This window comes from Acinonyx jubatus, chromosome E4 (genome assembly GCF_027475565.1).
Source record: "Acinonyx jubatus isolate Ajub_Pintada_27869175 chromosome E4, VMU_Ajub_asm_v1.0, whole genome shotgun sequence".
In the NCBI taxonomy this organism is placed as follows: Eukaryota; Metazoa; Chordata; class Mammalia; order Carnivora; family Felidae; genus Acinonyx; species Acinonyx jubatus.
Genome location: NC_069395.1, coordinates 55013584 through 55036203, shown reverse-complemented (window position 1 = coordinate 55036203; position 22620 = coordinate 55013584). Strand labels below are relative to the sequence as shown.

General features: G+C 43.0%; 1 protein-coding gene across 3 annotated transcripts; it reads left to right on the top strand.

The window, feature by feature from the left end:
- Positions 1-1490: 1490 nt before the first annotated feature.
- FMO4 (flavin containing dimethylaniline monoxygenase 4) lies at positions 1491-22486 on the top strand. Of its 3 annotated transcripts, none has more exons than XM_015062274.3 (10): positions 1491-1787; positions 3563-3702; positions 5745-5882; positions 8854-9042; positions 10136-10298; positions 14412-14554; positions 15780-15979; positions 17314-17666; positions 19828-19897; positions 21799-22486. In XM_015062274.3, the coding sequence occupies exons 3-10, from the start codon at positions 5751-5753 to the stop codon at positions 22244-22246; spliced, it is 1698 nt and encodes a 565-aa protein (XP_014917760.3). In that variant the 5' UTR covers positions 1491-1787; positions 3563-3702; positions 5745-5750; the 3' UTR covers positions 22247-22486. The 3 variants fall into 3 exon arrangements, with proteins under 3 accessions (XP_014917760.3, XP_014917761.3, XP_026901996.2); XM_015062275.3 differs by having other exon boundaries at positions 1548-1787; positions 3567-3702; XM_027046195.2 differs by lacking the exons at positions 19828-19897; positions 21799-22486 and adding an exon at positions 18002-18284 and having other exon boundaries at positions 1548-1787.
- Positions 22487-22620: the final 134 nt, after the last annotated feature.

Genomic DNA, 22620 nt, shown 5'->3' with positions numbered 1-22620 from the left:
GTGAGGAAACTTAATGAAAGTGATGTGCATGTTTATCTTGATTGCAGTGATGGCTTCATAAGCATATTACATACATCCACACTCGTCAAATTACCTTCATTAAATATATGTAGAATTTGTGTGTGTGTGTGCGTGTGTGTGTGTGTGTGTGTGTGTGCATATATATATGCTGTTAAGTTAAAAAAAAAAAAAGGAAGAATGGTGTGTCATTAAATTTTGTTTAACAACTAGCCAGGGGTAGGGAGGATCTCAGACTTCTAGTAATTGCCAATTTCCATGGTATAAATATTCCCACTACGACCAATGTCAAGCTACTGTGATATCACTGAACTTGAAGTTGGAAGAGATGCACACATTGTCACTGTACAAGCCAGCCTCAGCATGCCATTGGATAAGAACGTTTTGGAGACAACGGGAGAAATTTAAAAGTAGACTGGATGTGTTGGATAATATCACTGAATTTATATTGATTTTCTTAGATGTGGTAATGGTAATGTGATTGTGTGGGCAAATGCCCATATTCTTGTGAGATATATGCTAAAATATCCTGATGGCATCCTGATGTTTAAAGACTACACTCGTGTGTGTGTGTGCGTGGGTGTGCGCACGCGCACGCACGTGCACGCATGGACACGTTTGGGAGGGGGGAAAGGATATAGTGGTCTTCATTAACAAAATCGTTCTTTCAACTTTTCTATGAGCTTAATATTTTTAAAAAGGAAAAAATTAACTTGTGGCCAACAGACGATACCATGTAAAAATCTGGATTTTCGTTTTCTATTGAAAAAAGCCTAAAAATGCAATTTCGGACTCATGCTTTCAAAAAGCACCATTTACCAGAACCTAACAGACAGGAGATGTGCTTGCCGATCAGTCTTACCTGGCCCTCTTTCCTCCTCTGAGTTACCTTCTTGACCCCTGTGGGCATTTGCATTTGAGCTCTGGGTCCAGAAACGGGTTCAGCGAACTCAAGATGGCCTTTTATGCTAGCTAGCTTCCAAGCACTCAATGGAGAAGGAAAAAAAAAGAAAAACAAAAAGATGGTGCCTATTCTGTTCCTGCTTCTGGAATTATTGTTTTCATTGTGCCCTACGCTAAGATCTAAAACTAATTTTGTGCTTTCTCAAACTCATTTTACCAGCTCTCTCGGCTGACCCTTTCTGAAAGGATGACAGTATTTAAATTCCTTACAAGTTCTGGATTTTAAAATCATATTTCTCGGGTTAGAGACCTATAGACATGAAAGAACTTGGCGAGGTGATAGTCACCGAAATGACTTTGTCGTTTGGACGGCTCCTAGGATGGCTCCGGGGACTAAATGACACAGAAGAATCTAGCAAGCAGAATGCCTGTTTCACGCAGGGCTGTGATGTTGGCGGTGACTCTGGCGCCCTCTAAAGGCTACTGTGAGAAAAGCAGCCGCTTACCACGTGCTTTAAGTTTCGGGCTTTGCCGGAAGTGTGACGTTTGGGAGGGAGGGGGGCAGAGGTCGTGTATGTTCTTCGAATCCAGAGCCAGTAATCTAACTCGTCATTTAGCCCTCCCCTCACATCACGGAAGTAGCAAGCCCTTGTCCCACACAACTTTTCATCCTCAGTGAGGACGATACTCTCTGCTGTCACCAGCAAGACTGGAAACAGAGAACTTGATCAAAGTCTGCATTCCTGTGTTGTTGTTTTTCTTTTAGAACAAAGAGTTTGAGATGCGAATTTTTTTTAAGGCAAGCACTATCTTGTCTATTTGCTTTGAGAAATAAGTTGTCAGAGTATCTGCTCTGTACCAATAAGGTAAGTGTGCTGGGCTATTCTTCATTGTCATTGTCTTTTTTTCTTTTCTTTTCTTTTTTTTTAAATGGGGAAATGTTTCCAGAAACCTCTTTTGCAGAGGATGAATATTCCCCTTGCTGAGTGCCTTCCTTAAGGATGAATGTCTTCTTCAGGAGCCTCTTGATCAGGGTGAAAGCAACAGAATTAAGGAGAAAGTCAGCAAAGGAGCTGTTGTAAGGAAACAAAGTTACGTGGTCGGGAGCAACCATCTGAAAGAAAGCTGTCAGTGAGAATAACAGCATCCCAGGACTTTCTGTAATTCTCTTCTCCCCTCTGATGTCATCTTACGGATGACATAGGAGTGCCAAGCGTTGGGAAACATAAAATACTCCACAGGTGTTAGGAAATACTATAGCATTGGCAAGTGATAATAAGAAATATAAACAGATCAAATTCCAAACCCAAATGAACCATGATCGATCGCATGATTTGCAGATCACCCAAGTCTCTCCATATTTCAGAAATGATTCCTACATTTTCTGGTCTGGCAGGTCTGGGATGGGGTTTTCGTGTCGTTCAGAAGTCCAGTTCAATAGATTAGGGCTCATTTACCAAAGAACTCCGATTAGAAGCAACCTTTGAGCTACAGAGGACCTTACAGTCATAACACACGTTATAGTTTAGAGAGAGCATACACACACTTTCTGTCCCACCATTCCCCCTGCCCTTCATGCCTGCGGAATCTCTCCTCCCTTTCAAATCACACCTAGTTTGGTACCAATTACTTGGCATTCGGACATAAAAACAATTCTCTTGGGCTGGAAGAGGACAAAGGGAAAACTACTAGAACCCTCTGTTTTACAAATGTAGGAACAATCTCACGGGGAAATAAAGAATTTTAACTTCCTGCGGCCGGTCAGAGCCAGAGGCAGAACCAGAACCCAGATCTTCCTATTTCTAGTTCACTCACCAACTCCCCTCATTGACTCAAAGCATACTTTTTACATTTACGTATTTATTTTGAGAGCGATAAAACGAGACAGAGTATGTGGGTGTGCATGCGGGAGGAGAGGGGGCAGAGGGAGAGAGAGAGGATCTTAACCAGGCTCCTTGCCCAGCAAAGAGCCCGATGCGAGGCTGGATCCCACGACCCTGGGGTCATGACCTGAGCCAAAATCAAGAGCCAGACGCTAACCAACTGGGCCACCCAGGCACCCCCCCCCTTTTTTTTATTTAAACTTTTTTATTTGAAGCATATTTTTTAAATGGCTGCCTCCACTCAGAAATTCATAATCTGCAAGTGTTGTGTAATTCCAAGAGGTGTAAATTCCTAATTTGTTTTTGCTGCCTGTACAGTTTCTTAAGTGGCTCTATAAAGGACAAGGTGTTTTGCCCTGGAAAAACACAGCCCACTCTGTGTCTCTAACCAACAGAGACATTGTTGCTCTGTGTTGCTCTGTGTTGCTGTGTCGTGTAGCCAACAGGGCCTGCAAACGTTGGTACCTGGAGCACACAACCGTTACAGGAACACACCACATGATGTCATTTGTGTCCACATCTCTCCATATGGCAGCGTCTCCTGTTATGGGGTCTTTTCTTATTACTATTATTTAGTCACTGGGCCTTCATCATCTTTGGGTCCCCACCCTTGGCTCTCTAACTGCACTTCGAGGTACCCGGGTGCATCCATCCATTCAACAGAATGGATTCATTTGCTGCTCGCCTGTTCACTGGAGCATGTTTTGCACTTTGCCAGTTCAATCAGCAACCATTTCTTTTGTGTTTTGATTGCAAAGACAGAACACAGTTGAGATCTACCGACTTCAGCCTTCTACCTAGTGGCCTAGAAATTCCAGTGTCCTCATTGGCAGAGGCCATTTACTTCTGTTTGAAAGCTGTCTAAAAATCCTGCTCCTCACCCCAAAGGAAGCTACAGGTATGTATGCCTCCTTATTTCCAAACTCGCTGATTGCTTTTGTCTGTGTGAGCTGTCTTTTCTAGGGAAAAGAGAGGAAGTGAGGGAGATACTTAGGGAAGTAGGGAATGAACACTGATAAATATTTGGTGCTGGGCACTTTTGTGTGAGTAATGTCGCTTTGTTTACAACTCAAACAATTCTACATAGCTCTTTTTCTTATTTTATAAGCAATAAATCTTAAGGTGTTCAAGTAGGTTGTTTGGAGTCACACGGCCAATCAGTTGCAGACACAGGGTTCAAACCAGTTTTGCTGCCTCTAAGTCCATTCTGATTGCAGCCTACCCAGCTCTTTCAATTCAATAGAGACTCCCAAGTCAACCAAGAGTCTCAGGGGAAGAAGTGCCAGTTTTGTCGTAAATAATGGAAGCCAGACCTGGAGGTCTCAACCCTACAAAGGGCAGGTTGGCAAGTAAGATTTGGCAACAGCCCTAAGAAATCCCTCTGTATCTCCTTGCAAGTCCCTGGATCTGCTCCAGGACCAGGTGAGTTCGAGGGTCTGAAGGGCTCAGAAGTCTTCCTCTGCCCCCTGTAAAGTTGATAAATACACTTTGACTCTGTGCCTGGGGACTCTGATTTGATCTAGAAGGCAAGCTGCAAAGGCATACGACACATTCCCCCAAGTCCATCACAAAAATGTGACAGCAAACCTGAGCACAGGTGAGGGAAGAGGCTTTCTAATGGGAACCACAGGACACCTTAGCCTCTCAGACCAACGAGATGCGCACATCCAACCTCAGAGTCAGAGATCTCGAGACGCTGCAGACTCAGCCCCTTACTAGCAGTGTGGCCGCAAATCATGCCACACGATGACGCTCTTTGTTTTCTCATTTACTGGCGCTCAGGTCTCAATAAATATTTTTTCTCTTGGTTCCCCAAGGCAAATAGCACTAGAATAAGCGGCATCACGCTACAAAAATCACATAAGGGTTACACAGCAAGATCTCCTCTCAAAAAAACACCATGTCTTCAAAGGCAAAGCCAAATCAATTATACATATATATTTTTTAGAAAACAAATACTTTGACGTCTCGACTACTCGGTGTGTGTTTGGGACTGGCCAGGGGGCGTTGAGGGAAAGGCAGCACTGGCTACTGAATCCACCTGATGTGTCGAGGGCCTCAGCGTGACATATGTCTGATTTGCTGGAATCAACTGAGTGGTTCACCCATCTGTCAAAGCAAAAGCTACATTGATGTTGACAGAAGCCCAAATTGTAGTACCAAGAAAAACTGGTTCTCAATCCCTATGACACTTACCTCCTCCAGTCTCTACTGACTGCCACAGACATCCCCATGTCCAGAAGACCTCATCCAGAATGCCCCATGTAGCTTTCCTTGGGGACTTTGTTCTGCGTTATGGTCACCCAGTCTTGCCTCTGTGCGAGGTTAAGAACCCCCCACTCAATTCATATAATATCACCATTGCATGGTAGGGGATGACCCGTGACCAGCCGTTCTTCAGGACTCTAGAGGCTATGAATAAAAACTAATCTTTTTTGCTAGCCGCAATTCCTCGGGTCCAGAGAGACAAAGTGGAAGCAGAGGGTCCTTTTCATACTGAGGGGATCTAAAGTCCCAAGGGCATCAAGGTCCTGACTATACTAGTTAATAATAAGAACTAAATTTAAGTGAGCACTTACTATGTAGGAAACAGACTTCTACAATCCTTCCGACATATCAATCATTTAATTCCATAACAAATATTTAAGAGCTATTATTATTATTTCCGTCCCCACTGTACTAAAGAGAAAACCGAGGGCTGGAGACAAAAAAAAAAAAAAAAAAACAGGTAGCCCAAGGTCACGCTGCTAGTAAGTGACACAAAGAGTTAAACCAGAACAGTCCCATTTCAAAGCCCTCATGTTTGACCACAATGTGAGTCTGCCCCAGCTCAAAGATGACAAGAGGGTGTTTATGCCACCATGAAAGTTGAATGCTACGACAGGAGGCTCCTTCCAGTTTTGTCATAGGAGGACGCTCAGGCCACCCTTCTTCCAACAGGGTGCCATGGCCAGGCGAGTCGCAGTGATTGGGGCGGGTGTGAGCGGCCTGTCCTCCATCAAGTGCTGCTTGGATGAGGATCTGGAGCCTACCTGCTTTGAGAGAAGTAATGACATCGGGGGACTATGGAAGTTTACTGTGCGTAGCTCGTACCCTCCCACCTCTATCAATCATACTCCGGCTGTCAGCTTTGTCCCTGCTCAGGCATGGTGACTTCATCCTATCTTGGGGACCACATAAGAAAGCAGCTCACTGGGTGGGGGTGGGCAGCCTGGGTGGCTCGGTCAGTTAAGCTGGCTGACTCTTGATTTTGGCTCAGGTCGTGATCTCACAGTTTGTGAGATCGAGCCCCGTGTCAGGCTCTTGTTCACATTTAGCACAGAGCCTGCTTGGGATTCTCTCTCTCTCTCTCTCTCTCTCTCTCTCTCTCTCTCTCTCTTTCTCTTTCAAAATAAATAAATAAACGTTAAAACAAAAAAAGAAAGCAGCTCACTACAACAACACGGGATTGTGCACGTAAGGTGCCAATACTGTGCAGGATGCAGTCTGACAGGTGATGAACCCGGAGACTTAGCAGGGCAGGGCAGAGACAATTGGAGGAGGGAAGAAGGAAGAGTTAAGTCCGCTACACATAGTATTGGAAGTTACAGTGGTTTCTGGACCACATTCTGAGGCAAAGGAACAAAGTGTCACATAGGTTAAACTGAATGGCATTGGTGAATATGGAGCAATGACACTTTTAGAAGGACGGAGGTTGGCCTCAGGGAGTGAAGCCCCAGCCCCCAGGCATTGTTCGGGTCTTTGGGAAGAGAACTGGCAAGAGTGAGGCAAGAATCCAGACCTTGTAGAGTTGGGGGTGGGTAGCTTTCACAGAGTATCAGAATAAAAAAGGTTGAGATGCTGATCAATCCTTCTAAGGAGAAGGGTAGTGCATCCTGGGGGGTTATGTTAGGCCAGCTGTTAGGTAACTTGAGCAACAGAAGTAGGGGCTGGAAGTGGCTCAATACCACCTGCCTCTGGCTGGTCCTGGGCATCACAGGGCCTTCGGCAGGGACCTAGGGATCTGTCCCAGCAGTGAGGTATAAAATGTCAGAAGATAGGAGGCCTTGGGGGGAAGAGAAAAGCAACATTCAGTGGGAGCTCCGCATGGAGGAGAGTACTTCAAACTGGTATGAATGAGGGAGGCCTTCATGGAGGAGGTGGCATTTGCCATTCATCGACAGATGGTGAAGAAAACAGAATAAGCAAATGTATGTGAGCGGAAATGGTCACAGCCCTGTGATTATAGTGTACTAGGGGAGAAAAGTTTCTCTTGTTGTACCGTGAGCCTGATGGAACCAAATGAAGCCAAGTGTCAATGTGGACAGAAAACACTGGGTCTGGTTTGTGTCCCATCTGCTATTTGACCCCACAGTTTGTTTGGTTTTCTTCCCCTAAAGTAAGATAGATAGGGGAGCCCGGGTGGCTCAGTCAGTTAAGCGTCTGACTCTTGATTTCCGCTCAGGTCGTGATCTCAGTGGTGAGATCGAGCCCCGCATTGGGCTCCGTGCTGAGTGTGGAGCCTGCTTGAGATTCTTTCTCCCTCTGGCCCACCCCATTTGTGTGTGCATGCGTGCACACACACGCTCTCCCTTTCTCTCTCTCTCTCTCTCTCTCTCTCTCTCAAAAAAATAAAGTAATATAGATAAATTTTAGAAAATAATACTGAGTTAAACAAAAAGAAAAGTACAAATTAAATATAATATCAATACCCATGAGAATTATATACCTGCACTATTAAAATTTCTCTGTATGTTGTACATCTGAAACTAATGTAACACTGTGTGTCAACTATACTCAAATTAAAATAATAATAATAAATTTCAATGTAATTTCTTTCAGTCATATATATACTATTTCTTTTTCAAAAATGCAGTGATAGTATTAATGTTCACCCATTCACCAAGTACCTGAGTACCTGTGCTTATAATGTCCCTCTACCAGGATGGGGACAAAATAGACAAGGACCCTGCCCTCCTTACAGTCTGGTAGGGAACAAAAACAGTAAAACACATTGTTACAGTGCAGTGTGATCAGGGCTGTGTTGAGAGTGCAGGGTGCTATGCGGCCGGAACAGCTACCTTAGAGACGGCGTCTTATGGAAATTGACAGCTAAGAAAGATACTTAAAAGAGAAATAGAGATTAGCTTCAGCCATCAGAAGTTCATTGAGGCCTTATTTTTTAGAGAGAGAGAGAGAGATTGATAGAGCATGCAAGCTGGGGAGAGGGGCAGGGGAAGAGAGAGGGAGAGAGGGAGAGAGAGAGAATCCTAAGCAGGCTCCATGCCCAGCACGGAGGCCGACGTGAGGCTCCATCCCGTGACCCTGGCATTATGACCTGAGGTGAAACCAAGAGTCAGATGCTCAACCAACTATGCCACCCAGGTGCCCCCATCGGTGCTTTTAATATGCAAGTTTTTGTTTTGTTGGTACGTTTTTTGAGTGTGTGAGGTTGCGACAAGACAACAGTGAGTTGAAGAGTCGATGAGAAAACAGAGGCTGCCAGTATGTGATGATTTTTTTCATGAAGATTGATATAGGACACAGAGAGACAAGGCTGGAAAGGGAATAGATATAGGTTGAAAGGGAGTGTTGTTTTGCTTTTAAAAATTAGAGTCTTCAGTATTTTAAGTGCTGATGGGAAGGAGCCGATAAAGAGAGAGTGATTGAAAATATACATAGACGATAAATATAAAAATCAGTGAGGAGTTCTCTGAGTAAAGTGAAGAGAAAGAGGTCTAGGGCATGAGTTGAGGGAGTGAGGATGGCAAAGAAGGGGAAAAAAATAAGCAAGGGAGACCATAGGCCCCATGTTCATGGAATCGCTTAATGGCATTGTTAGTCTTGGAGAACCCTGTTAAATGTGTTAACTTCTTTGTAGTTTGATAAAGATACTATGTTTAATAAGTCCAATCCCAACAACGATTTCTGATAACTATAGCATAGAGACCCAGTGCTGCATTTCCGTGGAATTCTTTGGAATGGTGAGTGGAACACTGACTGCTAACGATCTCTTTTCTCTTCCTCCTGACTCCCCCACCCCATCAAGCTAACTGTGCTCTCACCACAGGAAACTTCTAAAGATGGGATGACCAGGGTCTACAGGTCATTAGTGACAAACGTCTGCAAAGAGATGTCATGTTACAGCGACTTCCCCTTCCAAGAAGATTATCCAAATTACATGAACCAAGGAAAATTTTGGGACTATCTCCAAGAATTTGCTGAGCACTTTGACCTTCTGAAATACATTCGGTTTAGGGTAAGACACCTTGGGTCATGGAAGGTTAATGAATGGGGACTGCTCATTCGGCAATCTAATGCAAATGGGATATTTAAGTAAATTCATTCCTGATTTTATCTCTATATGAACAAGGCAGATAATAAAGACTCCTTACTTCTCCTTCTCATGTTTTACTCAAATAAGGCATTAAAATACTGAATATCCTGGTTCCTCTTCTGAATCCAAATTCTTATTCAGGATGAAATTTAGAATGTTTTTCTTTTTGAGAGGAAAGGAAAAATAAATTTTGCCCATGAAACCCACTGGGAAGAAGTGACTAGGAATCTGGACCACAGAAATTATAATGAGCCAAAATTCATCTTCCTGTGTTTTCCCAAGTCATTCAGTGTTGTAACTCACCTCCTTCTCGCCGGGAGTAAAAACTGAATGTTTCTTCCTTCCAGTGAAGTCATTCAGATGTTTTGGATCATGCTCTCTATGACTACTTTTGAGACTTTGTACAAGTTACTTAATTTCTTTTTTTTTTTTTTAACATTTATTTATTTAGAGAGAGAACGTGTGAGAGCACAAATGAGGAAAGAACAGTCTCCACACTGTCAGCACAGAGCCCGAGACGGGGCTTGATCTCACAAACCATGAGATCATGACAGGAACCGAAACCAAGAGTAAGACACTCAATCGACTGACCACCCAGGTGCCCCAAGTTGCTTAATTTCTTTAGGGGGGAGATAAACCAATATTGACAGACCTCCTATCCTGAGACTCACTCAGCCCGCTTGAAGTAACAAACATGGTTACCATACCAGTCATTACATGAAGTCCAAAGGTGATTGATAGAAAGTGAGTGTTTGGGGGTGCCTGGGTGACTCAGTCGGTTGTGCGTCTGACTTCGGCTCAGGTCATGATCTCGTGGTGTGTGAGTTCGAGCCCCACGTCGGGCTCTGTGCTGACGGCTCGGAGCCTGGAGCCCGCTTCGGAGTCTGTGTCTCCCTCTCTCTCTGTCTCTCCCCCACTCGTGCTCTCTCTCTGACTCTGTCTCTCTCTCAAAAATAAATAAACATTTAAAAAAAAAAACATTTTTTTTAAGTGAGTGCGTGTCTTTTACTTTCAGACCACAGTATGCAGTGTCACGAAGCGTCCAGACTTCTCTGAAACTGGTCAGTGGGATGTTGTCACAGAGACAGAGGGAAAGCGGGACCGAGGTGTCTTTGATGCTGTCATGGTTTGCACTGGACATTTCCTGAATCCTCACTTGCCTCTGGAGTCCTTTCCTGGTGAGTCACTTCTACCCGAGATCGTGCCTACTCTGCTGGGTTATTCTAGAAGAAAGTTGTTTATTTGCCATTGGAAATAATTCATGATGATTATAAGTGACTTGATGCTCAACCTCAGAAAAAGTGTGTACAAAATAACTTGGAAAGGTAGGAAGCTATGGAGGTGTCAGGCCTTATTACTTACTTATTAATATAAATGCTGTTGTTATTATTTAAGCTTTATCGTGCCTGATCTGATTCAAGTTCAGTGATCACATAACCCTATCAGATGTGTCATTAAAAAAAAAAAAAAAAAAAAAGCCAAGCTTTTGAATTCTGTCATTAAATTACAGGTCATTTGAGTCAGGAGTAAACTGCAAATCAATAACTTAATTAATAAACAAACAAACAAACAAAGTGAGAGCATAAAGAAACTTGACAGATTTGTTTTTAAGAAACATAGCAGTTGGGGCACCTGGGTGGCTCAGCTGATTAAGTGTCCAACTTCAGCTCAGGTCATGATCTCACGGTTTGTGAGGTCAACCCCTGCATCAGGCTCTGCACTGACAGTGTGAGGCCTGCTTGGGCTTCTCTCACCCCCCCCCCCGCCCCTCCCATGCTCTCTTTTTAAAAATAAATAAACTTTAAATATATATATTTAAGAAAGAAAGAAAGAAAGAAAGAAAGAAAGAAAGAAAGAAAGAAAGAAAGAAAAAGAAAAAAGCAAGCAAGCTTTCAAGGAAGACTATGAAGAATAAAGCTTGCAAACCTGGGCCAATGAAGAAAATGAAATGTAAATCTTATAAACGTAATCTCATTATAATCAAATTAACAAAATATCGTATTCAAAAAAATGTCTTAGAGACCCAGTGGGAGACCTCAATGCATACTAGTGCAAAGAAGCAGTATTGTAAATGATGGTCCAGCTTGCAGCTAGCCTGGGGGCTGAATCCACAATGGCACAGCAGTAAAGAAATATAGAACCACCTGTTATAGCAATGTTTCTATGGGGAGATGTGTTACAAGATGTGATACTATGTTTTGGAATACAGTATCTTGTCAGGTTTGGGTTGGCTCGCCCTCAGTTGTACTTAGACTCTGACTAAAAGATGCTGTTGCAAAAGATCAACGAAGAGCTGAGAGGCAAGGATCCTTGCGGCAGTATAATGTACGTAATCTGGGAGAGCTGGTCCGAAGGAAAGAGACTGGGCAAACACAAAGGAGAATGACAAGGGAGTTTGGGATCAATACAAGAGCAAACATTTCTGCATACTTTAATGATCTCTGGGGCGGGGGGTGCGGCTGACTGCAGTAGAAATAGCTGTGTGCCCTTCTCTTTTGCCACAAAACCCAGATTATAGAGAAGGAAGAAATCCACACATACAGATGTCAGAGACTCCGCCTGAGGAGGTCTTAGTTTAAGACCAGACTTCAGAAGGATTTGTCACAGGAGGACACCAGGTCAAATATGCCAATGTCCTCTGTGTTCCTAGCATGGGGTATCTTGGTGAGTAGGCGTGGTTTCAGGTTTCCAAAGAGTCCTGGTCTGCTACAGCTCCCCCAGGGACATTGGCCCTTGGTGATAAGTGGCATTTAACATAATAGTTATGAACAAAGTTCTTCATGCCCAGCCCAACATGGGGCTTTAACTCATAACCCTGAGATCAAAACCTGAGCAGAGATCAAGAGTCAGACATTTAATTGACTGAGCCACCCGGGTGCCCCTAGGAGCAAAGGTCTAAAGTCTGGAAGCCCGGACCACATGCCAGCACTAGTTGCATAATCCTGGGCAAACTTAACCCAGTGATTCCATTTAGAGAGTGGTTTAAGAATTAAATGAGTTCAGGGCACCCGGATGGCTTAGCCAGGTAAGCGTCTGACCAGCTCAGGTTCATGGGTTCGAGCCCCGAGTCAGGCTCTGTGCTGATACCTCAGAGCCTGGAGCCTGTTTCCGATTCTGTGTCTCCCTCTCTCTCTGCCCCTCCCCCGCTCACGCTCTATCTCTGTTTCTGTCTCTCTCTCTCTCTCTGTCTCTCTGTCTCTCAGAGCAGGCCTGCTCTGTGGGGCTTGCCCTTCCTCTCCCCCGCCGCGCAATCTTGGGCCATTCCCACCGCTTTTCTGTCAGATCATGGCAAGCCCTCTCATCGCTTTAAAATCACCCAAGAAAATTCTCATTTTCCTAACGAAAACATCTTGCCTCGTGGAATAGTCAAAACTTGCAACCACATGTAACGGTGGGGCTTCCCCTCCCCCGGCTGGAGCCTGCTTTGGGCTGGATGCTCAGTGGGAACAGGAGGCACCCATGGCTTTCCCCCTTCCTCTCCCAGTGCCTCCTCTTGCCAAACCCGTCACCCACCAGCTACAGTCTCTAACCCTAGACCCTTCTGGAATTAGAGTCACAGGGGGCAGGGAGGGTCTTTCTTGACTGGCACCAAGCAGGCACTAGTTTTCTCTGGCCGCAGACATGCCTAAGATTGACACTTTGCAGGGTGCTTTCTTGGTTCTCCTTCAGAGGGACATTCCATGAAGGGGGATCTCTCAGTGCAGCCCCTTAGCATGGGCCGCACCCTCTCGCTGACCACGCACAGCTCCTTGAACCCTAGCTCCTCTCCCAGTCATCTCCACACAGACTGTCTTTAGGGTCTCATTGCCTGGGCAGATAGATGCCTGTCTTATCCAAAGTTCCTTTCAGTTGGCATCAGGGGCACCTGGGTGGCTCAGTCGGTTAAGTGTCTATTGATCTCAGCTCAGGTCTTGATCTCAGGGTCGTGAGTTCAAGCCCTGCGTTGGACTCCACCCTGGGCATGAAGCCTACTGAAACAAAAATTGGCATCATGGGGCTCCTGGGTGGCTCAGTCTGTTAATTCTTGATTTCAGCTCAGGTCACGATCTCACAGTGCATGAGTTGGAGAGCCCTGCATCCGGCTCTGGACTGATGGCTTGGAATCTGGAGCCTGCTTTGGATTCTATGTCTCCCGTCTCTCTGCTCCTCCCCCACTCACGCTCTGTCTCTGTCTCTCTCTCAAAAATAAACATTAAAAAAAAGTTGTTTTTAATAAATAAATAAATGTTACTGAGCAAATGAATCAGTCAATCACTGCGATAGAAGATTGATATATTCTAGGAGACAGTTTCATTTTTTTATATTAAAATTTCAAATGTACTTGAAGTACTGGGGTGAGAAGCTTTTAAACTCTCTAAACTGCAGGGTTTCCTTCAGATTCTTCATCAGTGTTTCATCTCACTGATGGTCACTGTCCCCATCACTCTTGTTTCCTCTGCCACCTCATAATGTCCATTTCTGCAGCCACCGCTGGAAATACCTCTACTTCCGCTGTTGCGACCAGTCTTCATTTTTATGAATCCATGGCTTATGTCTTTTATACGTGCCAAGGAGATAATTACCAAAAATAAATCAAGAGAAGAAATATGTGGATACATGAGTCCTTCTCATGTATACAAATACCGTAAGAGTGATACTTGTATCAACAGTGTTCAGAACTTGAAAAACCAGTCAGTAACACAAATGTAAATAATGCAAGAATAGAGTATAAATAAGCATATGGTATAATAAAGCATTAAGCCTATAATAAAGAATAACGTAAAATAAGCATAGAGTATAAGTAGCAAGCCTAAGCCACAAAAATCATTATGTATAAGAGAACTTGCCACAAAATTTCTTTTGTGGAAAATTATAATTGAATTAAAATTCACTTGCAAATATGTTCTATACACAAACCATTTTCTTATAGAATATATCTGTTGGGTAAAATAACATGCATCAGCGATCTACTTCTTGCTTAGGATGTTCAGGGTCGTGCATGAGATGTTTCTTATGGTCTGCAGTGACCTTGATTTCCCCAAGTAATTGCTTTAAAAGGGAGCACTCATGTGGAATTTAAATTCTCCCGTATTTTTAAATCTCCTGCAGGTTGTACTAAAGCTATACCCAGGCTCAGAGAATCCAATGGGAGAAGAAAATGATACGTGGCTTCTATGTCCTGCAATTAGCAGCAGGAGCAAAGGGCTGACATATTTCTGGAACGTTCCTTTTCCTACAGACCCTATGCCTGCATACTAGGGAGTTATAAAACTTTAGATGCTTCTGATTTTCTGATCCCTCCCTCCCCTCAGGTATTCATAAATTTAAAGGCCAGATCCTGCACAGTCAGGAATATAAGAGCCCAGAAGGCTTTCAAGGCAAACGCGTGTTAGTGATCGGTCTTGGGAACACTGGAGGGGACGTGGCAGTGGAACTCAGTCGAACGGCAGCTCAGGTACACAAGGGTGAATCCACACCCCCACCCCATCATCATTGCTGGTGGCTGGAGAGAGGGATACAAACTATAAAGCACATTGGCCAATTGCTAAATCATGTGGACCCAACGTGAGTGAAAAAAAAAAATCCACACATAACAGAACTGAAACATCGCCAAGAGGGGTCAAGGACACTGTGTGGATGCCAGACCATGAGGCATTTTTTCAGAGGCACTGTTTCAGGAACAAGACCAAATGAATAAATTACTCCACCCAGACCACTGATCTGTTTTTACACTCTCTCTTCATAATTCTGGCGAAACCCCCATATAAAAATAGAAAATGGAAGTTATTTTCTGAACATGTCCAAATTTTCTATTAGAAGTCACATTTAGAATTTGTTTTCAGATAAAAACAGCCTTCACTTTGCCCACGAAGTGTGCAGAATGACTTTAGAAAGTCCAAGCATAGATTCGCAAATTAGAAATCTGTTCCACTTTAACATATATTATAGGACATTATTAGATTTGGGAAAGAGATGTTGAAGATTTTTATTGAACTCAGTTAAAATTGCTTTCCCAAAACTCCACTTTACATTCTGTATTATTTATATGTAAAAGATTGCCAGGTCAACAGTGCGCATATCTACTAGCACTATAATTTTTATAGTGAACATGATAAAAATACTTAACAGATATATAGATCAGGTAAAAGTGACTTATAAAAATGAAAACAACAGAAATAGTCATTTGTAGTTCTATGTACAAACTCACCAGTTAAAAACAGAAGCTATGAAGGAAATCTTGCCATTTGCAACAACATGGATGGAGCCAGAGAGTATAACGCTAAGTGAAATAAGTCAGTCAAAGACAAATACCCTATGATTTCACTCACGTGTGGACTTTAAGAAACAAATGAGCAAAGGGAAAAAGAGGCAAACCAAGAAACACACTCTTACCCACAGAGAACAAAGCTGAGAGCACCAGAAGGGAGGGAGGTGGGGGGATGGGTGAAATAGGTGATGGTGACTAAAAGTGCACTTGTCGCGATGAGCACCGGGTGATGTGTGCAAGGGTTGAATTACTATATTGTACACCTGAAACTAATATAACACTGGGTGTTAATTAACTGGAATTAAGATAAAAACTTCTTTAAAAAGGACAGCTGTTATAAGAACATTTGAAGCACATCAAACAAACATACTACAAAATGATGTACATATATTTATCCTTCCTTACTTTTTAGGTACTTCTCAGTACTAGAACTGGTGCCTGGGTGATCCACCGCTGTTCAAATGGGGGTTACCCCTATAATATGGTGATTACAAGAAGATACCTTAATTTTATGGCGCAAGTTCTGCCCTCGTGTGTACTAAACTGGATTCAAGAGAGGCAAATGAATAAAAGATTTAACCATGAGAATTATGGACTAAGTATTACAAAGGGGTACTTAAATTTTTTATTTAATGGGAAAATTATCGAACCAATAATTTTAGGGCACCTGGGTGGCTCAGTCAGTTAAGTGTCCAACTCTTGATTTCGGCTTAGGTCATGATCCCAAGGTCATGAGATCAAGCCCCTAGTCAGGCTCTCCACTGACAGCATGGAGCCTGCTTGGGATTCTGTCTCTCCCTCTCTCTGTGTGCCCCTCCCCCACTCACTCAGGTGCATGCACGTGCGCTCTCTCTCTCTCTCTCTCTAAATAAATATATTTTTAAAAAACAATCAATAATTTTTAATTCTACTTTATTCAGAACTCAAATCTTCAGTAATTATTATGCTGCCTTTATTTATTCTGCTCTGGGCTTAGTTCCTTAAGACAATGTCCATCAAGTACCACAAATAGGAATATTCTCTGTCTGGTAACAAAAGTAGTAATTCATGAGGCTAGAGTATAATGAAAGATAAAACCTTTTCATTTCTTGAAAAGTCAGAATGTTAGCTTGAAAGTCAGGACGTTAAAATTGGCTTTGAGGAGTCTTGAAATGGGCACCATCTACAAATGGAATATTTGCAGCATCTTGAGTACAGATGGCCAGCTCTTGCCAATGATTCTCTGGCTGAATGATTAGAGGATGAATTTCCAATAGGAGTTCCTAAAATTAAACATTTTAATATAACATGCATCTGTATGAAGCTGCACATGGCAAGGAAAAGAAAACTTTTGAAATGAATGTAAGGTCATTAAATGTGACTTCTATTTTATGCTTGACCCAAATATTTTTTTTTTCGTAAGACAGCTCTCAACTTACAAAGAAAATTAACAGCAGTGGATGATTTGATATGTCAATTTTATAAAGACATTATATCTGCCATGATTAGATGGAATGATGTTCGTAATAAAAAATATTTTTCAGCATAACTTGGTTCAGATTTTTTTATTTTTATCCAAAAAGTTTCTTGCTAATTTCCTCTTTGTCTAACGTCAACCCTTTGAGGCCTGGGTGATGTGAGACCTGATTCTTAAACGGATTGCTGTATACTCGGTCCTAATTCTTCGAGAAAAGCATTGCTCCAGAAATGAATTTCAAGAGACAGAGAATTTTAAACCCCAGGCAGGAAAGAATAGGTTTAGCCATTTTCCACATGCCTTCTACTGGAAGCAGAAAAACAAAAGATGCTATTGAAACAGTAAGTTGGGTAGACAACTTTGAACTAGACATTGGTCAATTCACTCCCTTGGCTTGGCAGATAATTCCCCTGAGCTGACCAAATAAATAATTTCCTCAACCGTCTCACAGATACAACTACAATGAATAATTTTCTCTTCTGTGTCAAAGGAGAAAACCAAAATTCATTGTGAATGATGAACTGCCAATCTGTATCCTCTGTGGGACGGTCACTATGAAAACCAGCGTGAAGGAGTTCACGGAAACCTCTGCTGTCTTTGAGGACGGAACAGTGGAGGAAAACCTCGACGTTGTGATCTTTACGACAGGATACACATTTTCTTTTCCCTTCCTTGAAGAGCCTCTCAAAAGCCTTTGTACAAAGAAGATATTCCTGTATAAGCAGGTCTTTCCTTCAAACCTGGAGAGGGCAACGTTAGCTATCATTGGCCTCATCAGCCTTAAAGGATCCATCTTATCAGGCACAGAGCTCCAGGCACGTTGGGCCACAAGAGTATTCAAAGGTACCTTGACTCTATTTAAAGCCCTACGTGATCAACTGAGTTTCCAATTAGTGTCTTGTGATTCAGCCAAAATGGAACAGAAGTGAGCTAAAGTACCATAAGATATTTCAAGTTTAGGAAATATTTAATTTCATATATGAGTAATATTGTCATGGGTGTGCTTATGTCACTAACGTGACGGTGGAAAAAAGGTTTTGGTTGTGTGGATGGGATTAATTTGCACAGCAAGATATAATCATGTTTCTCAGATTAACTGAAATTGTTGGAAGCTTTGGGATCCTATATTCTGTTCTACTCTAGCTTATTTACTTCTAAATATTTCTATTTATTTCTAGAAGTAGAACTCTATATCCCTTCCAAAGGAAGTTGCTGGAATAATGCATACTGTGAATAAAGTTGAGTTCTGAGGAGATGGTAACCTTTGAGTAATGCCTATAAAAAAATATTTTAGACACTAGACACTAACTGCTGTCAGTTTTCACAGTAAGAGCACAGATGATGGAGTCGGGGTTACCAGGGTCTGATCCCAACTCTAAAACTCATTATCTTTGTGAGGACCTCTCTGAATCTCAGCCCCTTCATCTGTAAAATGGGGATAATAAAACCTCTTTCACAACAGTTTTGTGAGATGGATAATGTCTGCCGACCACTTATCGTGGTACCTGGCACACAGTGAACTCTACTAATTGGTAACTGGCATTCTTACTCTTGCTGTTACTATCATACCTCTCCAAAGTAGGGCAGGTTTTAGATTAGTAAGCATTTTAAAGAATTGCATTTGCATGATTTTTTTTATATTTTTAATGTTTATTTTATTTTATTTTGAGAGGGGGAGAGACAGAGCGTGAGCAGGGGAGGGGCAGAGAGAGAAGGAGACATAGAATCCGAAGCAGGCTCCAGGCTCTGAGCTGTCAGCACAGAGACCGATGCGGGGCTCAAACTCACAAAGTGCGAGATCATGACCTGAGCCAAAGTCGGATGCTTAACTGACTGAGCCACCCAGGCGCCCCTGATTTTTTAACTATAAACAGCAATCACAATTGAGCCAACCGGGTGTTCTTTCGCAGAATTGTGTCATTAATGAATAAAAACAATCACCAGTAATTCATCAACAGTATATAACACAGTGCTAAGTTGTGTCGACTTCGTTCACCCTCTACAAATGTAATAGACCTCAGATTCCGCACATTTTCATTAAATGATCACAAATATTTCTTTCTTTAAGGCCAATTAAAGTGCTTTCACAACATTATCTGGTTATATTAAAATCTCAGAAGACTCTTAAGTACGTGGTGTTTTGGGTTTTTTTTAATGTTTTGTAATGAGCTCAAAAATGCTCACCAGAATGATAGAGCTGACAAAACAAAACTCAATTAGATGACGCCACAGGAGGAATTACATGCTTCTCCAGAGAGCCTCCAGACGCAATCTGAGAACCACTAGGTAAAGTCTTGCCCGCTTTTTACAGGGTAAAGTGACTCTAGTGGCAAGCACACGATGGGGCTAAGTCAGACCTATCTCAAGCGGATACTAACTCCCCACCCTGGGGCCAGCACTTGGCTCCAGTCGGAAGAGCAGAGTCCAAGAGCTGAGACCGTCTAGGAGAGAGACCGAGAAGGAACACATGCCCACAACCACTCAAGAGGTCAGAGCCTAGTCTCTCTGTGAGGCTGAGGGACCACCAGGCGCTTCCACACACGAGGCTTCCGGTGCAACAGGAGTGAAGACATGTCAAAGCAGGGCTATAAAAACAAGGTCATTTTAAGTAGTTACATTTAACCTACAAATAGCTTTAACACACACATACAAATACAAACAGGGGTATACAAACAATACAATACAAACAGTATATATGAATATATGTAATGTGCAAGCGGGTAAATGAGCTGGAGCAGGTACCGATGACCGATGGGTCAGCGCAGGCTGAGGTCTGGATGACAGGGGCGTCCATCCTCATAATTCTGGCAGTAGAATGCCACAAACCCTGGTTAAGTGGGTTTGGAGGGGCATTATGCTTCCAGAAATTACCTCTAGTTCCAGTCTAAGCTTTGACTATTACACGTCCTAAGGATAGAGCAGTGGGGGGCCAGAAATGAGGGAGAAGAGAACGCAAAGGAAAAGGCACATGTGACGTTAATGTTCTTTCCAATGTTTCTCACAGGACTCTGTAAGATACCTCCGTCTCCAAAGTTGATGGCTGAGGCTACGAAAAAGGAGCAGCTCATAGAAAGGTATGACACGACATGTAGCTTCTTCGGGAAAACCTACCAATGTATTTCCGTACCCACAAACCTGCATCGGAGCCAGAAGAATATGCTTTTAATCCCAACTGTTCCACCAACTAGATGTGTGGTCTCGGATGTGTTAGGTAGGGGTACCAGCTCCTCTCAGCAGAATACAGAGCCAGGGCCCCAACAGGTGGCAACCTTGAGCTCACTTGGCCGCCAGAACCCCCTTGTGTCTTTGTTCTTGGGTCTCTTAGGCTGCTCTTTCTCTGCAATTCCTGGTGTCACCTCTTCCTCGCTCCTAAAAATTGGTGAACCCCAACCTTAATCCTCAGATCCTTTCTCACTTCTACGAACAACCACTCCTAGGAGGCCTCACCCAGGCCTGTGGCTCTCAATTCCATCACATAGTCATGACTCCCAAGTCTCTCCCTCGAATTCCAACTCCTAATCCAAGTCCCTCTAGATATCTCCACTTGGATACCACTTAGATATCTCAAATTTAATACAGCTAAGAATGAACTCTAGCCCTCTAACACCTGCCCACTCATCCTGCACCCAGGCTGCTCTGAGACTTTTCTTCCCCTTCTCAGTCACTGGCTACTCACTCTGGGTGATCAGCCAGAACCCCTGAGTGATCCTTTTCTCCTCTTTTTCTCTCCATACCGCACATCAGCAAATACTGTCAGCTCCTACCTTCGAACAGAAGGTAGAAATCCAGACCCTTCTAGCTACCCCCACAGCCACCCCAGACCAGGCCACTGTCACCTCTCACTAGGACACTGGCTGTCACCACTTATCTGGTCTCCCGGCCTCCTCTCTGCTCTTCTACAGCGAGTGTCAAGTCTTGACACTGCGGCAGAAGTGAGGAGCACCACATTGTCCTTCTGGTCAAAACCCTCTGATTGCTTCCCATTTCACTCCCAGAAACTTCCCTGGGGCTCCCCAGTGCTCCAGAGCAACCAGCTATCTCTGTGCCCTCATTGCCTACTGTCCTCCCACCTCACCCATACTGCTCCAGTCCAAGGCAGCCTCCTCCCTGGTCCTCAAACACCCCAAACCTAGCCCCCTCAGAACCTTTGCACTTACTCTAACCTCTGCCTGGAATGTTCTCCCCTCGCCTCCCCCCATACCTACAGGCTCACTCTGTCAAATATCGCCTCCTAAGAGAAGCCTTCTCTGACAACACTGTATAAATATGGCGGCCTACTCAATCCCTTCATTGCATTCCCCCCCTCCTTTATATCTCTTCATAATACCTATTACCACCTGATTTATTATATATCTGCTTGGCTGAGGGTTTCTATAGCCTGTTAATTTCCTCACTAGAAGGTAAGCTTCTTGACAACACAGACTTTGTTTTATTCATTGTTAGACTCCTGGCAGCTAGCATGATGCCTCATGTGATATTTATTGAAGGAATGAATGAATGAATGTCATTAGGACATCATGAAAGTTTACTAACCACAGAAATAGATAGGAATAAAGTTTTCATATACATGATACCCACATCTGTGTCATGTTCAGGGCCCCATGTATGGCTCTCTCAACTCACAATTAATGTCAATAACAATAATTTAGGTGGCCATATATGTGATGCTTTCTGATCATGTTCATTCGTTCAATAAGTGCTGTATTGAGACTGGATGAGATTTTACCCTTATATCAAATTCAAGAACCTAAAACACTATCTAGAACTGCTCTTCCAATTGCCTCCTTTTACCATCTCCTTTAACAAAATTACCTTCCCAAATACCTTCTGTAGATAAACTCTTATTTTTTTTGCTTTGCAACATAGAAAAACATTCCCAAACATGGCTTGACTGTGATAAAAAGAAACAAAATGGCGGGAGGAAGGGTGACTTATAACTTGAAACTGAAAAATGATCCATCTTTTTCCCCTGCAGGGGTGTGATGAAAGACATCAGTAAAGATAAACTTGAGTACATCACCTACATGGATGACATTGCCACATGCATAGGGACAAAGCCCAGTGTCCCATTTCTGTTCCTCAAGGATCCCAGACTCGCTTGGGAAGTTTTCTTTGGACCGTGTACTCCTTACCAATACCGCCTAAAGGGACCTGGGAAATGGGATGGAGCCAGAAATGCCATCCTGACCCAATGGGACAGGACACTGAAACCCTTAAAAACTCGAATCGTCCCTGATTCCACAAAGCCTGCCTCCATGTCACATTATTTAAAAGTTTGGGGGGTACCTATCCTACTTGCCTCTCTTCTGCTGATCTGTAAATCTTCACTTTTTCTGAAGTTGGTGCAAGAATTTCCTCTTACCAGTAAGTATTTGGTGAGGATGAATCTGATTGGTTACAAGGGTTGTCCCGAGCCATATTAATTCTATCTCCAAATATTTGTGCATCCCTCCTCTCCTCTCCATCATAACCGCTATCTTTCAAGTTCAAGTCATTTCTTACCTGAATTATTATACTTACTGCCTTCCTCTCTAGTCTCAGTGGCTCCTTTCTTGCCTCCCTTTCCAATCCATACTCTACTCTGCTACCTAAGCAATTATGTAAAATAAAAATATTGTCATTGTTTCCATAAAAATGCTGGTTGGAATAAGATGACACTCAAATTAGTTAATTTGGTGGAAATTTTAATATAGAGATTACTACAAAAGGTTTGGGCAGACTGTAAGGAAATCATAGGGATAATGAAATACTCCCAGACTAGTAACAATGAGATATTTTTACCATTCTGAGGCCTAAT

What these genes read in the sequence shown, in the direction of transcription:
- FMO4 (XM_015062274.3), top strand. Translation starts at nt 5,751, where the DNA reads ATGGCCAGGCGAGTCGCAGTGATTGGGGCGGGTGTGAGCGGCCTGTCC. An exon ending in GGGGACTATGGAAGTTTACT is followed by an intron (nt 5,883 to 8,853) that starts GTGCGTAGCTCG and finishes CTCTCACCACAG; the next exon opens with GAAACTTCTAAAGATGGGAT. An exon ending in AAGGAGCAGCTCATAGAAAG is followed by an intron (nt 19,898 to 21,798) that starts GTATGACACGAC and finishes TTTCCCCTGCAG; the next exon opens with GGGTGTGATGAAAGACATCA.